The 23,234-nt window shown below is 30.3% G+C and overlaps 1 protein-coding gene across 1 annotated transcript in view; it reads right to left on the reverse strand.

Moving 5' to 3' along the window:
• Ing3 (Inhibitor of growth family, member 3) overlaps positions 1-22,035 on the reverse strand; it is a 41,836-nt gene extending 19,801 nt beyond the window's left edge. The window contains exons 1-5 of the mRNA XM_075361814.1: positions 21,895-22,035; positions 17,400-17,471; positions 13,330-13,458; positions 8,993-9,127; positions 3,650-3,754 (exon numbers count right to left, since the gene is read on the reverse strand). Coding sequence (XP_075217929.1) covers positions 3,650-3,754; positions 8,993-9,127; positions 13,330-13,458; positions 17,400-17,471; positions 21,895-21,922 — 469 coding nt within the window. The 5' untranslated portion in view covers positions 21,923-22,035. The remainder of the gene's footprint in view (positions 1-3,649; positions 3,755-8,992; positions 9,128-13,329; positions 13,459-17,399; positions 17,472-21,894) is intronic.
• Positions 22,036-23,234: the final 1,199 nt, after the last annotated feature.

The raw sequence follows: 23,234 nt of genomic DNA on the forward strand, positions 1-23,234 counted from the left end.
ATATTGTAAGCCAAAAACTCCTTTTTCTAATAAGTTAATAATACAAAGGATCCAGTTCACATGTGGACCAAATTGATAGAAGTATGTGAGGAGACTGAAGCATTCTGGCAATTTCATTTGGAAATGTTACTTGCTTTAATAATTCTATACAGCTTAATAGTTATAGAAATGGAAATTGTAAGTAATTGTGGAAATAAAAATGTTACACAGCTTAATAGTTCTACATTATGAAATTGAACATCTCAGAAAACATGAAAGATAATATCATCATAGCAATTTTTCTAATTAAATTCAAAAAAATTATTGTACGCTATTGCTATCTAATGGATTTCCAATAAAAACAATTCTATCTCATGAATGCCACAATCTATTGATACACTAATTAACCAGCAAGTTATAAGGTAATTGATTATATATTACCTTAATTCCTACAGGGTTAGATTAGTTACAACCACTTTAACCCTAGTAAAAATACAACTAAATGTGAAATTATATACATTAAACATAAAAAATAATATATAATAATTGTCACATTGAAGAGAGTTTTGTTGTCTGACTTGATAAAGATGAAATAAATATATTTTTTTAGCAAAGCATGCACATTGATACATACGAACACATGTATAAATTAACATATAATTTTCTTAAATATCAGTCTATATGAATATATACTGACAGTTGCCAAACAATGATCTGTCAGCCTTTTTACATCTTGAAAACTGGATTTTATTTTTTAAAGGAGCCTCAAGAAATGAAATTATATTTCAAACAGGAATATACATAAACATAATAAATAATTAAAAGCTTAGCACATTATTAAGGCGCCTCAAAACATGATTTAATTTATTTACTAACAAAATCAACTTGATCATTACAAGAGAATTTGTCATCTAAAAAAACACTAAGAAATTCATGAGCAATAGAAATATTATCCACACGATTAGCAATGTTATGTTTACCTGAGAATATCACTGGATATTCAAAAAAATTACATAATCTTCCAATATGAAGTAATTTCATTGTAATTATGCTGCAGTAAACAGCCTCTTGAAATAATATAAACACAATAAAATAAAAAAAGAGAATTAGCTTAATCCTTTTAGGACCAGACAATTTTTTTCTCAATTTAGGGAGCACCTTATTTTTGGAGGAGTTGAGAAACGCAGTTACTTGCTGAAAAAGATTAAGGTTAAATAGTATATTTTGCAAGCTTTTGGTAAAAACACTGTAAAATTACTTCAAAATAAGTTATTGACATGATCATGGTGTCAATATTTTTGTATTTTAATATGCTTTTATTTAATTTAATAAAAGTTTCCAGTTTTTTTTTTTTTGTTAATATATAATTATATCAAATTTTTTTTGTAATAATTTTCAAGTTTGGTATGATGTAGCTTCAAAACAATAATTTTTTTACTGTGGGAAACCTAACAATTGTTTTTAGAATATATTTCTCTAACAAAGTGTAAAGTTTCAACTCATTTACATGAAAAATAATGAATAAATCATAATTTTATTTTGTAAAATCCAATTTTCAGTGCAGGTTCCCCATGGTCTGAGATCCCATTTTATCAAATTGCAGCTCTTTATCTACTATAGCTGATTTTTTGTGGCCTCTTGAAAAAGGGGTACTTACAGTTAGTGGACACATGTAAAAATTCTTATCTTTGACTAACAATTTTGATGGCAATAATAAAGATACAGATTTCAATTCTGGTGCTGTTGATTAACTCTTTATGCTATGTCCAAATACATTAGTCACAAGTTTCTTCTGGAACACGTACATCATCAGGAGGGCAATATATGTATCAAGAATACATCCAGTCTATGATTGAAAAACAATTTAAACTGAAGTGGAATTAAAAGTGTTGTGCTAAAACATTTCTGACTAGTATTTTTATTTTCTTTTGAAGCTACTGAATTTTATAATATTGTAACCAATATAAATATGACACCTTTTTTGCAAGTAATTACAAGCCAAAATATTTTTTTTACAATAGTGTATGTTAGACCAAAATATTTTATGCAATTTGTGTCTTCAGTTGACTTTGCATCTTTACAGCAAAATAATTTCAAACAATATTTTAAAACGGCATCGCATAAAACCCAAAACTTGATCCCACAACAATGATGGTGTTTATTTGGTAGGTACCACATTAAAATTGTTTGGTTCTTAGTCCCTACTAAACTTTCATCAATCCAATTTGTTGGTTGACTGTATAGTAATATTGAAATACATTATTGCAGTAATCTACCAGAAGTTGAAATTTCTGAGATGGGCCAAGACCAAGTTCATAAAATTTAAGTTATTTAGAATTGTCAACCATATGAAAGAACGCAAGGATATTTTCAATTCTAACCCGGGTAAACATTTTGCTAAATCATGGAATAAATTGGAATTCATTCTTATTCCAATATGATTTTATTGTCAGTTTTCTGTTAAGGTCCATGTTAAAGATAACAATTACAAATGCCAATATTTCAGAATGTTGTAATAGTACCCAAGACTGTAGAAGGCTGCGAGGTGAAATTCTGGTAGCAATAATTCACGTTAGAAAGGGACTGGTTAGCGTAACTGTTCGTGTCTCTTATAAATATGTTTAGCAGTGTTTCAGTGACAAAAATTTGAAAAAGTCTATTGACTTTCTAACTGATGAAGGAATGTGTTTTGGGCCAAGATTTTCATGAAAGCCAAAATTGTGTTCAAATATTCATGGAATAGAATCTGAAATATCTTCACACTCTTTCATCATCATCATCATCATCATCATCATTATAATAAGAACTATCAGAATCTTAGTCACTAAGAACCTGCCTGTTAACAGGAGTGGCGTACAACTGTTAACAGGGTAGGCGTACCCTGTTGAAAAAATTCTGCATAACCTCACTTTCACCTGCATTGGTTACCATACTAATATTGCATGACAAAAACAAGGGTCCTGATGTTGAGTCTTGGTCATAATTATAATCAGGGTCAGTGTCACTATTATCACTGAATATATCATATTCAGAGATAATAGTGATAATAGAGCAAGTTCATGGTCTATTTCACTGCTTCTAACAAATTCATCTGCCATTCTTAAATACAGCATTACACACTTAAAACAAAACTAAAATAACTAACATAATAAATACCAGTAACATAACTGCACAGAAAAAAGAATTAAATGTAGACAAGAATACAGTAATAACGTAAACAGCACGCCTCATCATATGTAAACAATGACATTCATCCCCGACTGTGACTGGACTGACATCAGCATGTAGTGTTCTAAACAAAGAACTAATTATGTTGATTATATCTTTATTATTATGTCATTTTTCAGGATTGTCAACTATTTTCATAATAGTATTATTAACATTACACAGAATCTTCTAATAATCACATATCGCACAAAAATCACCTTAAATAACTAGAAAAACAAAAATAAATAAAGCAGGCAGCAGATCACCTGCTTGGTCTTTTTCACAAAACCTCCAGCGATCTTTCACAACCAAGCAATCTATCGCCCACTTGGTCTTTCCTGCATTGCATGTGCAGATGATAAATCGCCTGCTCAGTACTAAAAGGGTTAAGTTACAATTTTGAAAAGATGGTTTTATGATTACACATAAAATTAAATAATAATAAAAAAACTATCATACTAACTTAGATGTGATGATCTTGAACCAGAATTCACAATTGAATATCTGTTCTCTTTTTGTGAACTATTGCCACTCATCACTGCAGGAGGTTGATCTAGCTCTTGGGATCCTATGAAGGAAAAAAAAAACATATATATATATATATATATATATGTATTTATTACTAATATAAACATAATAAATTAAAGTATATAAATAAACTCACCTACTACAAATTAACCAGTCATAATTAACTCCCAAAGAACAAATAAATGGATATATTTATATTTAATACGTTACACACAATAACTATTTCATTAACTCTTTAAAGTGCTCAATACATTTGCTTTTCTTACCTTACATGAATTGTAATCCATATAGCACCATCTTGCTATAACCAGCGGTTTTGCTCTTTAGTTTCAAGCAAAGCTGTGCAATTTTTAATGAACTATGATTAATGTTTTAAAGTTAATTTTTCTATGTAAAAATGGGTCTAACTATTACAAAATCCCAACGTTTTGAGAATGCATAGCTTTTCATGATAAATCTGAGAATTCTCAGAATTTCATACTCTTACTATATGGGCTGTTAATGTATCCAGAAAGATGAAACTACATTTAATCAGAATAAAAAATGTTGTCTATAAAACAATCACATTGAATGAAATGTTTAAACCACCAATAGCACTGAAGCTATCTGGTAAAGTCAGGTTCTCCAAGATCTTGTATCACTTGAATTCAATACAGGTATAACTTGTGTTTTTTGTAGCCTTGTGAAAAATTTGGTGAAAATCCAGTCTGTTAACACTTTGAACCTGAAGCCTGAGTCTTCACCGATAGCCTAAATTGTTTGTATCACCGCACCCTGAGTATAACTTTGGTTTCTGTATTAAAATCTATTATAAAGCTATACAAGCATATTTTTGGTTTTCAATATTATAGACTCGTTCATTGGTCGATTTACTAAAAATTCATTCATTCTTCTTTAAGTGGCACCTCCTTTCAGGAGGTTTGCGATTATCATCGCTAGTTTGACCTTTGAGGAGGCAACTCGGAAGTGGACATTGCACTGAACCATTCCCTCAGATTGCACAACCATGAAATTCTGCGTCTCTCAACGTTTTACGCCTGCCCACCATCTTCCATCAACTGGAGCAACTCGAATTTCTCTGTCCTTGTTACATGACCTAGATACTGTAATTACCCTGTTTGTACTGTAGACAAAATCTTGAGTTGTCTATTCATATTCTCTAGTACCTTGATGTTTGATATATTATCTTTCCAAGATATCCTTGGCGTGCGTCTATAGCACCACATTTCAAAGGCCTCCAGCATTTTTACGTGTAGTTTTTCAGTGTCCATGCCTCCATTCCATATAGCAACACAGGAAACACATAATATTTTACCATTCTAGTCCGCAGATATAATCTGACCTGTCGATCACACAAGAAAGTACACATTTTGAGAAATGCACTTCTAGCCATTTCTATCCGGGTTTTAATTTCCAGTGTTTGCTCCATGTTGTTGGTTATCCAAGTATCAAGATATTTGTACTTTGTTGTTCTATCAATCATCACATTGTCGATGTATAACTCTGGGCCCGCCATTAGTGATCTAGTTATCACCATATACTTTGTCTTCTTGAGGTTCATTCTAAGGCCATATACTAACATCTTTAATCTTTTGAACTACTCTCTGTAGATCACTCAACGTCTCCATTATGATGACAGTGTCGTCTGCATACCTCCAACTACTAATTGGCCGACCATTGACTATAACTCCAACTTTGTCTTCATTTAGAGGCTCCTTGAATATCGCTTTGGAATACAGATTAAATAGGCATGGAGGACAAAATGCATCCTTGCCTTACTCCCCTTTGCATTTGTATTTCCTCTGTAACATCATTATCTACTTGAATGGTAGGTGTTTGATACCAGTATAATGATTCAACAATCTGTATATCTCATGAGTCGATATTCCGACCATTCATTCATCCAACAACTATATCTACTGGATCTTTTTAAGTAATATAAGAAAATATTACTGTTGTCTGAACATATAAACGAGTATGGCGTGTATTTATGTTTTGATGTGGTGTCATAGTTTCTGTTTTTCAATATTAATTTTTTTTGTATCTTTTATATTTAAAATAAGTTATTTTCATTATATAAATAATACTAATATTTTATTGGATTTGATGGATGGAACTGATTTGGATCGCAATATTTGTGCAGATGGTGACAGTTCTATTCAATAGAACAGAAATAATCCCAATATTGTACAATGTGAATCTTTGGATGAACAGATTTGTGATTCTGGTTCTGAAGGGGAGGTAGATGATGAAGATCTTAATTATACCTTGCTGAAGATAGTATAAGTTCATCTGATAAAGAGGTTATGTATAATGTCAAAAACATTTCCCAGCTAGGACCATCTACGGCACCTTAGCCTACAATTGTTTCTACACATGCTACAGAAGAGGAAATAGTACCCGTCCCTCCAAACCAAAAAACGGTATATGAAAAAAATCAGATACTGATTTGGGAGGGTCTTTTGATGATAATCTACCAAATTTTCCCGATTTCACTGAAATGTGTGGAGTAATGGCAGGGATTGATGAAACTTCCCAACACTTTTAGATGTATTTTCCATATTCTCTCCAGAAACTAACATAAAACATAAAATAAGAAAACAAAAGGTATGCTAAATTAATTATAAACAAATTAAAATGTTTGAACAAATTAAAAAAGGCAGTTTATGGAACAAATGAGTAGCAGTAAAATTGAATGAAATTTATTTTTTCTATCATAATACGTCTCTAGTAAAAAAACCTAAAATTGCTGATTACTGGTCAACAGATAATTCTATCAACACACCACTTCCACCTTCAGTTATGCAAACAGACCATTTTTTAGCCATTCTTTCTAATTTGCACTTGAATAATAACACACCTTATGTTTCAAGACAACAACATGGCCATGACTGTTTGCATAAACTTAGACCATACTATAACCATTTGGTAATTACAATTTCACAGTCATTTTCTCTATACAAAAATTTTAAAGTAGACAAAATCATCTGTGGTTTTAAAGGAAGAATTCTTTTGAGTATACAAAAAAAAAACCCAAAAAATATGGTATTAAAATTTTCATTTTATGTATTTAGCTACAGGTTATATGGTTCAGCTTGAGGTTTATATTGAAAAGGGGATTCAAGATAATTCAGTTATTTCTTGTGTTACAAGACTACTTTACTACAAAGGTAGTAGTAAGCTACTACCTTTTTACTACAACCTTACTTCAATAACCTAATAATAATAAAACTAAAAATATTAACTTTGTACGCTACAATCATAGGAGTACCGGACGCTGCTATCTCTAAAGTATTAGTACCAAGACCATACCATTTATATGGACAGGTTTTATAGTTCACCCACTGTCTTTGATTTTTTTTTTTCAAAGTATTAAGGAAAATTCCTGAGTGACTGTCCTGAAGAATATAAAGGTGAAAATGAACATAAAAGAACTGATCAATTTCATATGAACTAACACTGATGGACAAACACTACATTTACAATCAACTTCAATTCCTGTTCCACAAAATCTACTCACTAAATGAAAATTGGTTAATTTTTTTACACAATCAGAAAAATTAAAGGTAAAAACATTCTGGTTCAGAATAACATATAGTAATTAAATAATGTTCCACAATAAATAAACACTGAGCTTGTGAAAAATAGCATAATTGTAATGCAGTACAATTATAAACACTGATGGAAGGACAATGAGTCATGTGTTTTGACATTGTTTAGTGAAGTATCAACAACATGCCTTGCCAGTTACCTTATAACAACAGAATTACAAATATGGGATTGACATCTGTTTTGGATTGAGTGACTTTATGAATGCACTGTATATTTAATGTACTAATTTTGGTTATGTGAAAGAGTGGACTTTGGTTCTCAACTGCGTCAATTTTAATAAATAAAACGTTAATCAATCTGTCTATCTCTCTCTTGGAAGATCAGATCTTAACATAAAAAAATTATTGTAAGTTTGTACACATCATTTTTTTTTTGTTTCGACTAACTATGGACATCCTTAACACTTTTCTTAACATCCTCTCCTTCCTTTCTAGCCAGTAATTTTTAAATCTTTATTGGCATTTTTCTTGATTTCTTCTGTCACTACTCAGTTTAGGAGATTTTTCTTTGAAGAGTCTTTTCCAAAACTTCTCAGTTTTTCTAGATCTACTCCTGATTTTGTTAGCAGGATTTTTATTCCTGCATTATTTACTTTTTTTTTTTTTATCACAATGTACACTTTCATTTTTTCTTTCTAGATAAAGAGGAGAAAATTCTTAGAAATTCTATTATTACTTTTTTTAAATATTTGTCAAGTTTTATAACGTGACATAACTTCTTTAAATTTCTGACATAGCATTTTGTGTAGACGAAGTCTATAAGTATTAAGTTTAGCTCCTTTTTAGAGCTAAATATTTTCCTTAAAAATCCTTTTTCTTTCTTTTACAATCCTTTTAAAAGGTTCTGTACCGATAACTGACAAACATTCTGCAGCTTGCAACACTTCTGGACAAATTAACATAATCAAATGCCTTAATTTTCCATTTATAGGCAAATTTTTTATTGTATAATGTTAATGACAGGCTGATTTCATTTTGTTCAGTTGATTTCTTAGGGCTATTTTTTTCTAAGACATTCCATTTTATACTTTCCCTAAGGTATTTAAACTGTTTTACTTTTTTATTTTTCCATACCTGGTTTTTATAAAGGTTTGGGCATTCTTGATATTACCATATAATGTGATTTTCACAAAAAAACATTTGTACACCTATTCTTTCTGCCAGGTTTTTAATCATGTTTATTTATTCTTTTAATATTTTGGGATCATCCAACAAGATAACCAAACCATCTGCGAAGGTGAAACACTTAATATGTGTCATCTTCCTATACGAACTGTGAAGGAGTATTGTTTTACTCTTCTGATTTGTTTCTCCATACAGGTAATGTTTTCTAAGGCACAACTGAAGAGTATTTGTGAGAGTGGCTGTATAACTCCTGTTTTTATGGGGGAAGGATAACAAATTTTGCTTAATAAATTAACTTTAGGTGTTGAGTTTATTAGTATTTCTCTGATTTCACATAGATTTATCAGCATAAAAGAACCTTGTTTTATTTTCAGATAGTACTTTCATGTTAACTCAAGAGATCATAATTACACTATACTCGCATCAGTCAAGATCTAAGAAATTCTTTAACTAAATTTTAATATTTTTATTTAACATGAAATACTAACTGTCAAACAATCAATAAATCACTGTATAACCTAATTCACAATAAAATACCTTACGTTTTTCTAATATTTCAGTTATCCCAACATGATCAGCCTCTAATTCCATTTTAAACTTATGTGTTTCTTGATCCAACCTGCGTAAATAACGAGCAACCAGATCATACATGTGATTACCTAGCTGAACCTTTTCATCTGTAATAAAAATTAACATGCCATTTATTACAAGAATGAAATGAAACTCTGAAATCACATATACAAATTATACCATATATTCTACACAACCAACATACAGCTTATGTAAAAAAAAAATACTCATACTCAACATTCTCTTGAAATATCATTCAAATAGCATCCAATATAATTTTAAAGTAATGATCCTAAAGTAACAAATATCGATGAAGATAGAGAAAATTATATATATTATACTCCTAATGCAAGACTATCATAACTCATAAACTTACTTATTAACAATTATAATTCAATATGTTTTTAGTGTATGAGTATCATATCTCTACAGTTATTTAAATTCATTAAGAAATACAGGTGAAAAATTATGTTTCTATGGTTTAATTAGTAAATAAGCTAACAGAGCTAGAGTTATGATAAAACTACAATCCCTGTTTTCAAAAAATTCAGTTTTTTAGACATGATAGTCTTGCATTAGGCAATAATGCTAGATGCCAAACAGCCTTTCTTTTCCTGTTTAACCTCTGGAATCACCATAAGGTATTACTTTAGAGGATGATATGTATGAATGTAAATATAGTGTAATCTTGTACAGTCTCAGGTCGATTGTTACTGAAATGTGTGGTTAATTGAAACCAAACCACCATAGAACATCGTTATCCACAATCTAGTATTTAAATTTATATAAAAGTAACAAGCTTTACTAGGATTTGAACCTTAGCACTCTCGACTACGAAATCCGCTGATATGTGATGACAAGTTACCACTAGACCAAACCAGTGGGTTATGCCAAACAGCCTTTCTTTCTCTTTCCTGTTTAGCCTCCGGTAATTACCGTTCAGATAATACTTCAGAGGATGAATGAGGATGATATGTATGAGTGTAAATGAAGTGCAGTCTTGTACAGTCTCAGTTCAACCATTCCTGAGATGTGTGGTTAATTGAAACCCAACCACTAAAGAACACCAGTATCCACGATCTAGTATTCACATCTGTGTAAAAACAACTGACTTTACTAGGGCTTGAACGCTGGAATTCTCGACTTCCAAATCAGCTGATTAGGGAAGACATGTTCACCACTAGACCAAGCCAGTGGGTTTATCCCAAACAGCCTAATGTGTAAATACTGCACTCAAAAAGTTTAAAAAACTGTGATCTAGTTATTCATTAATAAAGCAATAACTTTGGTAATTCAGCTTGTACAGGAAGTGATGGATCTAGTAAAGTTTATAAATTCAATTCTTGGTTTAACAAGTTACATCATTATTTTACCTCATAAGAAAAATAATGTAAAGCATATTGGAATACGCGTTTCAAAAAATTTAATAAACAGAGTCTTATAAAAATAACAAGCAAATAAACTATAAGATTAGTTAATTGAAAACTTATTAATTAATGGAAACAAAAAATTAAATTTTGAAATTAATACAATGAATCTATAATTCACAACTCAAACAATTGTAATAGTAAATGCAATTTTTTTTTTAACAGTAACATATTTTGAATCTAATCAATCAAGGTATTGATCAAATACATAGTTTTATTTCTCATTTACAAGCAGTATATATATATATATATATATATATATATATATATATATATTATGCTGATATATATATATACACAACAGCAGGTTGATGATAAGCTCTCAACAGGAAACCCCAAAACAGAGTAAAAAGTAATTGATTTATATCAATAATAAATCTAATAAATAACCTTACCTTCAAAGATAAAATAGATATATTCTTCAAAGGTATAACAAAAAATGCTATACCAGAGATATAACATTTAATCCTTTACATTAACATAAAAAAACTACACCATTATATTTGTGAGTAATTAATATTATAAATGTTTGAAACATTATAAAATATTTTGAGCTATTAATTCATAATGACTACATTTTAGTTACTAATGAGTGGAATTTAGTTTTATAGAATGAGAATTTAATTATTTCATTAAAATTATTAAAAATCCTGACTAGACCTTATAATATTTTTATAAGATTAATTTAAGAAATACTTGCTGTAAATACACTAGACAAGTTTCTAAAACTGTTTACATGTAACTGAAAGAATTTAGATATCAGTTTGATGATGATTTTATATAGATCAATAATCCTGTTTAAGCAGTAGTATTATTTGTTAATTTACCAGTGATCTTCCAAATTAAACTAACACATAGAGATGATGTAATACTTTTATGCAGGATGTATGGCCAAAGTCTTTTCTTTCTTTTCCTTGAGTTTTATGGTTTTGTGCTCTGCTAAATTAAGGTAAGAATAATAAAAAAATTGGGCTTTCTTTCATTAGAGAATTAGAGGAACTAAAATGATACAAAAAAGATAGTCACTTCTAATTTAGAGATAACAGATTTTGAATACTATTACTAGCTAATTAATATTAGCTAGTAATGCTGTTTACTCACAATTACTCTAAATAATGAAAGCAATCGATTTTGGATAATCCTGTTTAATTACATTTTAATCAATAAAAGATTAATTTGAAATCCAGTTATTAGCAAAAAAATAATGTAAGCTATTCAGTAACCTGCAGTAAAAAATAATAGAATAAACTACATTTTATGCAATCATACTGATTCTATAAACTGTTAATTTTTTAAAGACAACAGATATGAGCTGACCCAAAAGTTTCCATACGTATTGGATACGCATATTATTCACCACCGTCACCTTCAAAGTAGACTAATAGGAGTTCAGACACCGATCATAGTACTTTTATAATGATAGGAGTGGAAGCCTTTTTTGGTGAGTGTGTTCAGCTACTGCATTATCATAATGAAGGGCTAAGTAATTCCTGGACCGCTCCTCTTGACAATTCTTTCTTATATCCTCCCTCCGCAGCCTTAAAACAACGTAACAGAATTACCCATTAATCTGACCAGCAAGTGTGTGGATAATCTCATCAATACAGAAGTAATAGATTAATAAGGATTTGATGTTGCTTTTGACTTTATAGGCATTTTTTCTTTGGCTGAGGTGAAGATGGACTTTACCACTGGAATGATTGCTTCTTAGTTTTAGGGTCATATACAGAACATAAACCCAAATTTTATTTCCTGTGACAACTTGATAAATGATATTGAAGTTAGTTTGAAACAGTTCATATTGTTCAATGGAGATATTTGTTTGACAGTTTTTTTTGTCGTTCAGCAATTGTGGCACAAACTTTGCAACAATCCTTCTGATAAAATCTATTGATATGTACTGTAAAACAATCCCATGGTGTTATAGATGTCATTTATAGTCTGACTATGACCTTCCACAATAGCATTCTGAAGAGCAGACATTTCCTGGTGTGGTCATCCCAAACATTCATCATAAAATAACACATTCATTTGTTGTAGTTCATCAACAAATGTTCAACCACTTTTAAAATGTTTAAATCAGTCATATGTTTGCATCTGGCTTGAAATTTTATTACTGAATGCTTGCACTAACATTTTACTGTTTCTAGATCAATCATTGCAAAACTACAATCACAAGCAAACATGACAATGGAAAACTGCCTTCCAAAAACAAATACAATCATTTACATCGAAGAGAAATACAATTGCTTACATTGAAGAGACTAGGGGTTCTGATTCACAAAGGATACCTTACACTCTTAATACTAGCATCTGGTTGTTGCCCTTGTTTGCATGCGTAAAAACAAATTTCAAGAACTTTTAGATAACACTTCATTAATATTTGGTAATATTTCATTTTTTATCATTTATTCCATTATGAATTGCATAATTTAAAATAATTCTTCAGTGTTAAACATTTTTTTAGACTTTTTTTTTTTTAGTTATTTTGGATAACTCAAGTTTTGGTTCAGATAATCAAGTAACCATTACTCTTTTCTGAGCATATCTACAAAATTATTTATACTTAGTTTTTATGTTATAAATACAGTTAGTTTCTTCAATAAAAATATAAAAGTTTTATTACTTTATTTGAAAAAAATAAAAATACTTATTTTTAAACCATTCACACCTAAAATGGTAATGTCTAGGCAGGTTATACTAATCACTTGATTATTATAGTTGGTAAATTTACTTATGTACCTTCCAACAAATGGCTTTCAATTTATCAGACCACAGCATAATCCCATACAAGTTAGATAAACTCAAGTCTACAATAGATGGATTAAAAAACATTAATCATGAGTACTATAACATAATCAACACAACTTAAAAAAAATTACCAGCATCCTCCAAAGTTTTATAATAATCCTTTCTTATACTCTCATACTCGGTTTCCTTTTCTTGTGACTTCATTTTCTTCGCATTTCCAAAAAATGTTTTCACCCTTTTCTCCAAACTATCCATAGAATCTATATGTAAAAAAATAAAAATAAAAGCTATAAGTAAATAAGTATATTAATTTCTTTATATGTTATGAATTAAATTACAAATATACTTGTTTAATCCAAAGGAATAGGAACAAAGTATATCTAATACGAGGGTCATTCAAATATACACTGGTACTTGTTTACATGGCTTTACTCATAATGGATAAAATTACAAATACGTTACCTTATTTACCAACATAGACGTTCCTTCAACAGAAATAGATTTTCTTCACCAGATAAGTAGTTTCCTAATCCCCACATAAAAAAAAAACAAAATAGCTGCCCAAAAACCAATTGCACACATAATCCTTGACTGCAGTGTCATCTTCAAATCTTTCTCCTCCTAAAGCTTCTTTCGCCAAACCAAACATGTGGAAATCACACGGTGACATATCTGGATTGCACAGTGGGTGTTCAGTCCCAAAAGATAGTTGCCAGAACTTTCAGCATTTGTGACTGGTGCCCCCCTCTCCTTTTCCACCACTACATACTTGTTCTCTTGCTTTCCGAGATGTAATGATTTTTTTTTTTTTTTTTTTTTTTTTTGGAGGGTGAAAAACGTCCATACAGAGATGTAATGATGGACCCACATTTCATCACAGGTCACAATATGGTCCTAGAATACAGCATCTCCTTATATCTCAAAGTGATTCAACAGCCGCTAACATATGTCTTTCCAGATATTTAACTGTGCTATCTATGGTAACTCCTGCTCATTCTGCCTGTGGGAACTTGACCTACAGGCATGGTTGGCTGGTTGCTCCCCTCCACACATAACAAACTACTTACCCGCAGTGTTCTACCACACTCACTGCTCATTCTCAGTCTGCACGGCAAAATTCCAACTTATATTTGAATGATATATTGTACATGATTGTTTCTTATGTATCTTAATGTCTTGTTAAGCAAGTAAATAAAGTCATCAATACAACATTACCAACATATATACAAGTTAATTTAGGCTGGTAGTATTCACGTAAAATTAATTAACTGACTTTAGGGTAGCAAACATACTTGATTATAATACACAACCAAAATAAAAATTTTGCACAAGATATACAATATCCCTTTCCATTACCTCCACCACATTCAGTATGCTCCATGTACAAGCAGGTGGCTTATTACACTTTCAAATTTCTTACATTATTCTAAATTAAAGTAGGTTTAATTTTTTTCTATATTTTCATTCAGATGAAAAAAAATATAGTATTTAATTTCAGAGAATTTTTTTATCAACTATCACAAAGTAGCAAGAAATAAACTTTAAAAAGTAAAACTAAAATTTGTTTTCATTCTTTAACTTTTCAAATAATCCCAAACTGAAACCAATTACCAACAACTGAATGAATTTTTTTTTGCGGGGGATGATTTGCATTATCATCGCCCAGATCAAAAAGTAAAAAGAAGACCCTTCTTGGATATTAAAATGTTAATAAAATAGGGATAAAATTAAGACAATAATAAAATTAAAACTAAAATAACTAAAGAAATGCAACAATTAAGATAAAAAATGTATCTGGATAACAAAATAACATTTATGGTTGATAATCATTAATGATTCTAATTTGCATAATGATTCTAATTAGAAGTAACAATACCAGGTCTAATACATTCTTATCATTTCTTAGGATGTGCTGAATGTCTCTCAGTAATTTGAATTTATGATGTAAAGCCACCTAACATATGCAGTCCACAAGGATATGGTGAACAGTTAAGTGGCAGTTGCATCATACGCATAGTGGTGTGTTTTCTGCCGACATTAATTCTCAATGAGTAGCTCTGGTATGTGATAATCTCAATCATCACAGGACCACTTTCTGTGCTGATTGGCATTGCTACAGATTGTCCATTGGTATGGTGTCGATTGGTAACACTGTACCTTTCATGTGCCAGAGTTTATCATCCACTGTACCAGTCCAGTCCCCTTGCCACCTTCTTCAAAGTTTACGTTTAATGGAATTAATAAAATTGGTAGTTGTAACTCAAATGGTGAAAGACAGTTGGCTACATGCATTTTTAGCAGCAGAATTCAAATGTTCTTTACCTGGGATTCCAATATGGCTAGGGATCCCGCAGAAATTCAATTGTGTATTGCAACAATTCACTTAAGCGATTGTGTTACCAATTTCGATGACAATAGGATGTCTACAATACAAATCCTCTACAGATTGTACAGCACTACACGAATTGCTACAGATAAGGATGTGACGATATTTTGATTTAGTGAAAATAATTTGTTACAGACTTCAAAGTTTGCAGTTAAAAAGTTAAGAAAGCACAACTTTAAACATTTTAGTTAGATTTTTAATTAAAATGTCAATATACTTATAAAAGATAAGAAATCTACAGCTTACACTCAAAGAAACCAGAGAATCAAAAAAATCAGATTACTTTGCATAAATTATGACTTCAGTCTTTTTTTTTTCATTGGAGGAGGGGAACCTTTTATATGCACCATGTGGTCTCATACCCAGAGTAGTGTGGAACTCTTCCTTGCAGACCTACCCACTAAAACCCTTTCCGCTCTACAACATAGGATGCCAGGCCCACTTTACGGTATTATCACAGCACTCCATATGTCTTACCTCTACTGCTGGCCCCATGCCTCAAACTCATTGAGATTTGTTTTTCTTTTAACCTTGACCTTGGGGCCTGGGATCTAACCCAAGGTAGTCTCAGACGTAGTTATTCACCCCTGGACATCTTCCACCAACTTAGTTCAGGTTATCTTAACCAACATCGTAGACCCACATGCCACAAACATGTTCCCTGTACATCATCATATTACAAAACTATAATATTAAGCAATATATATATATATAATTCCGCTATTTAGACAGCATAATTTTTTTTTCAATCTAAAGAAATTCACTATGGGATCACTAAAAAAACTTTATTAAGTTTGCCGCATCACATTTTGGGCAGAGAATAAACACAAGGCTTTTGAATGGTATATGATATATAATACTTGTAGTATAAAAAATATGTAGAAGCTGAACAGAAATCAAACCCAAAATCTATCAGATTATGATTAAGAAACTATTATTCTGTAATGCAGGTTGGAAACATAACCAGAAAGTAACAATTAAAAAAGAGATCTTCAACTGACATATCACAGATAATTTCATACATAAACACGGTAGTAAAAATCTGGTAGAGTCTAAAGAAATTAGCTAAAAAGAAATTGCAGTGCTCACAAGTGAAAAAACTGAAACAATGAAAAGCAAACAGTATTAACTTCGAAGGTAAACATTATACACAACAGACTAGAAAAACCAAACAGTATTATTAAGTTACAAAAGATTTACCTGAATTCACATCTTATGTTATTCAGTGAATAATTTAAAGTGGATAAAGTTGATCCTTCTCATAAGCTGTTAACTAAATTGTATAATCATTAAGTAAGCATTAAATGCCTATTTAACGATAAATCAAATGAAATAGACTCAAAAGATAACAACAATGACCAAAGGGAGTAAAAACATTAATGTCAACAAAAGCTCTTGATGTACTTAGAACAGTGCAATGAGATAAAACAAAATGAGGATGACATTACTCAGCTTCTGAATCTTAATACACATCAGTTTACAGAAAAGATATAATAGCAACACTTTGAAGCAGTTGGCAACTAAAGTTAATGTCTTTAAGAAACTATTTATTTAGACATTCAGTTTTTGTAATTATACTCTTACTGTACTGTGCAACCAAAACAGTTTCATTGGTGCATATGTTGGCAATATAAACAGAACAAAATACCATAAATAATCTATAAAATATGACCTACATATGTTCTTTATTACAATTTAATTTTTAGTATACTTGAAATAGTAACTTTTAAACTAAACTTACTACCTAAATAGGCACATGCAGTTCATATGAAAACAAATGTTCTATTGTACTTATAAAATTACTTAAATACACACTTTGAACTTGAAGATCCATCTCCCGCATTTCAGTAAATCGATCACGTAACTCCTGAGGGAGATGCTCAATCACTGTAAAATAAAATAAATTTATATTAAATAAAGCAGATCAAAGATCTAGAAAGAAAGAACATAAACTATGAAATAACAGAAAAAGATGTGTTTCGTGGGAAAGTGTGAAAAAAAAGATTTCAAGGTTGGAATGTTAGAAGAACTGGAACAAAGTAGTCAGAAGGAAGGAAAATGTGCAAAGCAAAAAGGAGGGAGTACTGGGAGGTATGGAAACAACACAAGAGAAGGAAATGAAATTATTATGTGTAGTCCTTAGAGGGCCATAATGAAAAAAGAAGAAGAAAGCAAATCAAATAAAAAACTAGTAACTATAATGAACATAAGTTTTGCATGATGTTCTACTTTGAACAACATATATATGTTCTACATCAAGTTTATTAACAATTAAAATTGAGTAAAACAAAAAAAAGTAAAATATTTTTATTTTAAACAATAAACAATTGATAAGCTGTATAGGTAGATAGAAAATTTCTTAAGTAGTTTTTTAAATTTTTAAATTTTCTACTTAAAAATCTGTGACTTGCTGAACTGATTAAATTTAGGCACAATTGAACTCAAAAAATAAAAATAACAATAGGAAAAAATGACTATAAAATGTTTATTCTAGAAAATTACAGTAAATATAAAAAAGACACAAACAAAATTAATAATTACAAAAATATACTTGGTAGAAAAAAGAATTACATCCTCATGAAAATTAACAGATACATGGTTACCTGTTTCCTTTTTTTGTTTCTTTATAGTGACAAAACAAATAAAATAACTTGCATTAAAATGACTTTTACAAGTTGGTATATATTCTTTAGCTTTAATCCTTTTCTTTCTTTTTCCTGTTTAGCCTCCAGGAATTACCGTTCAGGTATTACTTCAGAGGATGATATGTATGAGTGTAAATGAAGTGTAGTCTTATACAGTATCACTTCGACTATTCTCTAGCTTTAATCCTACTCAGCATCAAGTCAACCAATAATTTATACTTTTCACAAATTTCTACACCATGAAACCACATTTATATAACTGATTAATTCATCTTACTTTATTAGTGTAACCCAATTCTTTACTGAGCTTGTCCTACCAATCAGACACAGATTTTCAGTGGGATTCATCATATCAACTCTCACAGCAGTTGAGTACTTTTATTCTGAAAAAATTTGGTTAACTTTTCTTCAACTGTGGCACTGTGCAAGATCTTACTGAAACACGGCAGATCCATTTGGCTGAAGTTTTGTTGAATCTCCTCATATTCTTTGCTCAAATAAATATTTTTCAATATTTATCATACCTTTACAGGGCACAAATCAGCCCACCCACATTAAATCAAAAGAACCCAAAAATAATTATTTTAGACGATGCTTCACAGTTCAGTGGAAGTGTTTTGGACTTAACTTTTCATCATTAGCTTATTGTAGGTGCTGTATTCTTAATTCCAGAACACAAAATGAGGATTTGTCAAAAAGTTATACCTTATTGTCTACCTAAGCCCAATCTTTATACTTCCTGGTCAATTCAAGTCATTTTATCAACGTAACACATATTAAAACTTGTTTTATCACTGGTCTACAAAACCTTCAACCAGTTTCAACAACTCTGATTAACCATTGAGTAATATATTGACTTTTGACTCTGCAGAATTTTTTTGAAGATAAAAGCTGTTTATCTGGGATGTACATTATTTTTAATTGACAAAAATTCATCATCTCAAGAAGCGATAACTCTTTTGCTCACACAATTTCCTTTACAATTATCTAATATTGAAGCAGTTCCATTTTTCAATTTAATACGTCTGTTACCTATAGAAAACTCACCTTATGTCTAGTACATATCTCATTGAGTAAAATAAGTGTTCTCATATAAAGCAATTACAGCAGCCCTCTTCCTAGGTGTTATATTCATTATTAAAAAATTTCTATTCACACATCAAATATACAAAATTCAAAAGGACTAACAATATGATAAACAACTAGAAAAAAAAAGAAGTGAGCATTTACTGGATTAAAAACTAACCTCTTAAAACTTTTATAATAGATCTCAGATGATATTTGGAGGTAAACAACTGAAAATAGGTCTGCCAAGCACAAAATACAAACTATTTGTGCTCGTTGATATTAATCTGAACAAATATGTATAACAAACTAACTTTTAAATGAATTTATACAATGAAGATTAGTTATGTTTAAAAAAAAAGCATGGCTATATTGTACCTAGTTAATAGTTACAAAACACAATTTAACCAAAAAAAATCAAAAAGTAAAGATGTTCATATATTTATATTCAACGCAAGAACATAACAATGTGGGAAGGAATATATCAGTTAAACCACCATAACTAGTGTTTCAAAGAATATGATGCAAAGAACCAAAACAGTTCTATGTCAACAATTATTCAACAACTAAAAAACCAACCTGCACTGTAAAACTGATTTCAGGCAATTTTTAAAGAAATTACTGGATAATTATTTTGAAAGATGAAGTGCATTCAGAGATCAATAATCTTGGCACATGTTTTTATGATCATTTTATTAATCAATAAACAAGAAAAAAGTGTTGCTCTATCAAAGTTTTTAAGTTAAAATGGTTCAGTGAGTGAAGTTAATGTTAGGTTAAATGTTTGCTGAAATCAAACAAGATTCAGAAATTTGTTTAATTCCATTTTCATAATTTAATAACATTAATGTTTCATTACAATCAAGTTATGTTTAGGTCAAGTATAAGGTTTGAGGTTAGGTAACTAACTATTCTGTGCACTGAATTTCATATACCAACACAACTTAACGGTCACTAATTTTATCCAACTTAAACTGGCTGATTTAAAATGTAAACACAAATTTCGGTCAAGGTTAAGGGGTTAGGTAACTAATAAATTCTGGTACTGAACTTGTCAACATTACCTCAGTAAACATAACCTACTGCTCGCTAACATTGTCTATTAACCTTAAATATTAAATTAGTCGACTTAAAATGTAAACATAAGGAATTTTTTTTTAAGGAATATTAATAAAAATTCAAAACATTACCCTCGCCACTATGAAAATATGTATTTTTTGATTTTTCATTTTCAAATCTTTATTATAACAAAAACTACAAAAAAGTGGCACTTTTCTGTACATTAACAATCAGCACTATGAACACAACATATGCAAAGATTATTGACTTTTGAATGCATGTCATCCTCCTAAAGATCAAATAGTGTTTTCAGGAAACATCTCAGATTAAAGAAAATTTATAAATACAAACAGAAAAAGGATGGGATAAATTTGAAATTTCTAAGTAATATCATATTAAAGATTACAATGTCTGATGATCAGAAAAACCTTTACATGATTGTGCAACAAAATATCTGAACAAAGTCCATGTACAGATTTTTTGTTGCATAATATTTGCATTGGCCAATATTTATAGAAAATTATAAGAAAACAATTTGGATATGATTATGGTATATTATTATATCCCACTGTTTAAACACAATATGCAATTTGTTTGATTCAGTTATTGGGGATTTAAAAGGAATAATGTGGAAAATTTTTTTTTACATCTTTCAAAGATCTAGTAATTTTTTATCAATTAAAATTGAAAGTAGAGTATGGCACAAAACTTCATAGATTTTCAGATATAAAAATAATTGGTGGGAATGAGACATGCCCAGGGGAGTGAGACATGCCCAGGGGAGTGAGAAAGCTCAAAAGAGAAAAAAATGTATTTAACACAGTGGCAACAATTTTGAAACTTCACTGCATTACATGAATCAATCAGATAACATGAACTCAAAAATCAAATCAAGATAATACAGTATTTTCTTTACATAAATCTTAAAAATTAAGTGAGGGCAAATAATATACCTGAATTAAGTTAACAAAAACCCAATTTATTAAGACACATTTACACATGTCAGAAGACGGTGATCACAAGTTAATATAAGCAACAATACCATAAAATCAAATTGAAAAGACATTGTGAGTTAAAATAAATTAAATAATAATTTTGGTTGATGCATTAGAATGAATAATAATAACAAACTGGTATATTTTTATTTCATCATGTATCAGTCCCTTGTTTCAATTAATCACATATCTCTGGAATGATCGGTCTGTAACTTTAAAAGATTACACTTTATTTACATTCATACACATCATCTGAAATAACACCTAACGGTGGTTCCAGAAGCTAAACAGAAAAAGAAGGTATCAGTCTCTACATTGCATTGAGGTTATGTCTGCCTTGGATAAAATTTGGAGGACAAAAATTTTATCAGAGAAGAGAGTCAATTGTATTAGTAACAAAAGTAAACAGCGTTATAAATTCAGTTACAATCAATGCGTCACTCTAGGGAATAATCTGCAATATAAAATTAACTTTGTAAATCACCCAAGCCTAACTATAAACAAATACACAATCAAAATACAAATTTTATTCCGTAAAAAACTTACTCTCCAAATAGTCTTCCAAATACAACATCTTGGAAGATTTATTTAATTAAAAAAATTACGTATAAATTAAAGCTGACAAACAAAATTCTAAATTGTCTAACTTTGCTTTACTTTACGCTATATTTGGCTAGACCTTAAACATCGTTCATTCATTACAATCGACTTGTTGCTGGCATTAACGTAAAACCATTCATATCGATACTTCGATGGTAAAAACTGACGTTAGCTGCGCTGCGTTTAATGATCCGGGCCCACGTGAACTCTTTTTTTATTTTTAATAAAATTCCATATTAATTTAAGCTGTTTCGAATCCTGTACATCATCGATAATGAATATAATAACACTGTGAATAGGTGGACTGTTTCCATAATTCCAACAGTTAAAATGTTGTGTATTTTTTAGTCATTGCATAGATATCAATGAGAGATTTGAATCGGGTTTGATCGATTAACTTGCATTTGACGATTACAAAAACATGCACGTCACCTTTGCCAAACAAAGTAATCACCAATAGAACTTAATCCTTGCGTAATTTTTAGGTAGAACAGAGAGGGCGTTTTGCTTGTACATATAGGTTCATATTCATGTTTATTTCGGAAAGCTTTTTCTCTTTACTTTTTTATGAATTTATTTCATCATATTTGTTACCTTTTTGCTCGACGACACTTCAAGATGAAAGGAAGAATTAACTCAAGCTTCTCTAACTTGTGGACGCAAAACGGGAGAAGAATTGTGCTCAGGTTAGGGGTTAGAGCACTGAGGGCGTGGAATTGCTATCATTATGTACTGCACTTTTTGATTAAGTTTCTTGTATTATTTGTTATCTTAATTGTTTGTATTTACTCATATCAAGTTTCCTGTAATTGCCGGTACTCCACAAGAGGGAAGAAGATCTTACTGCAGCGTAGTATGTACGGAAAAGGGATTGCGCAACAGAGATTTTCTGTTGCCCTTGCCTTTAGGGCAACAGAAAATCTTGGTATCATGTGATGATGCTATTTTTTGTGTGTTATTTTCCTTTATTCTTATTTCTACTGTATTAATGTCACCATTATTGTATTTACTTAATGGTACGTCGTGATAAGGAAGAAATCCATGAGACCGCTGAAGACAGACGAGAACAGGCTGCTACAACTTTACGAAGCAAGGCGTACCAAATGCGCCCAATAATGTACGAGATTAGAGAGAATGACTTTTATACATATCATCACATTGTTTTTTACCCTTTTTCTATTTTGTTTTTATTTGTATTGGTTGTATCATGTTTGTGTTATTATACTGCAATACTGGTGAAACGCTCCCATAGAAAGTAGAATTGACGACAGAGATGAACATACTCT

The sequence above is a fragment of the Lycorma delicatula genome, chromosome 1 (genome assembly GCF_047948215.1).
Source record: "Lycorma delicatula isolate Av1 chromosome 1, ASM4794821v1, whole genome shotgun sequence".
Taxonomy (NCBI): Eukaryota; Metazoa; Arthropoda; class Insecta; order Hemiptera; family Fulgoridae; genus Lycorma; species Lycorma delicatula.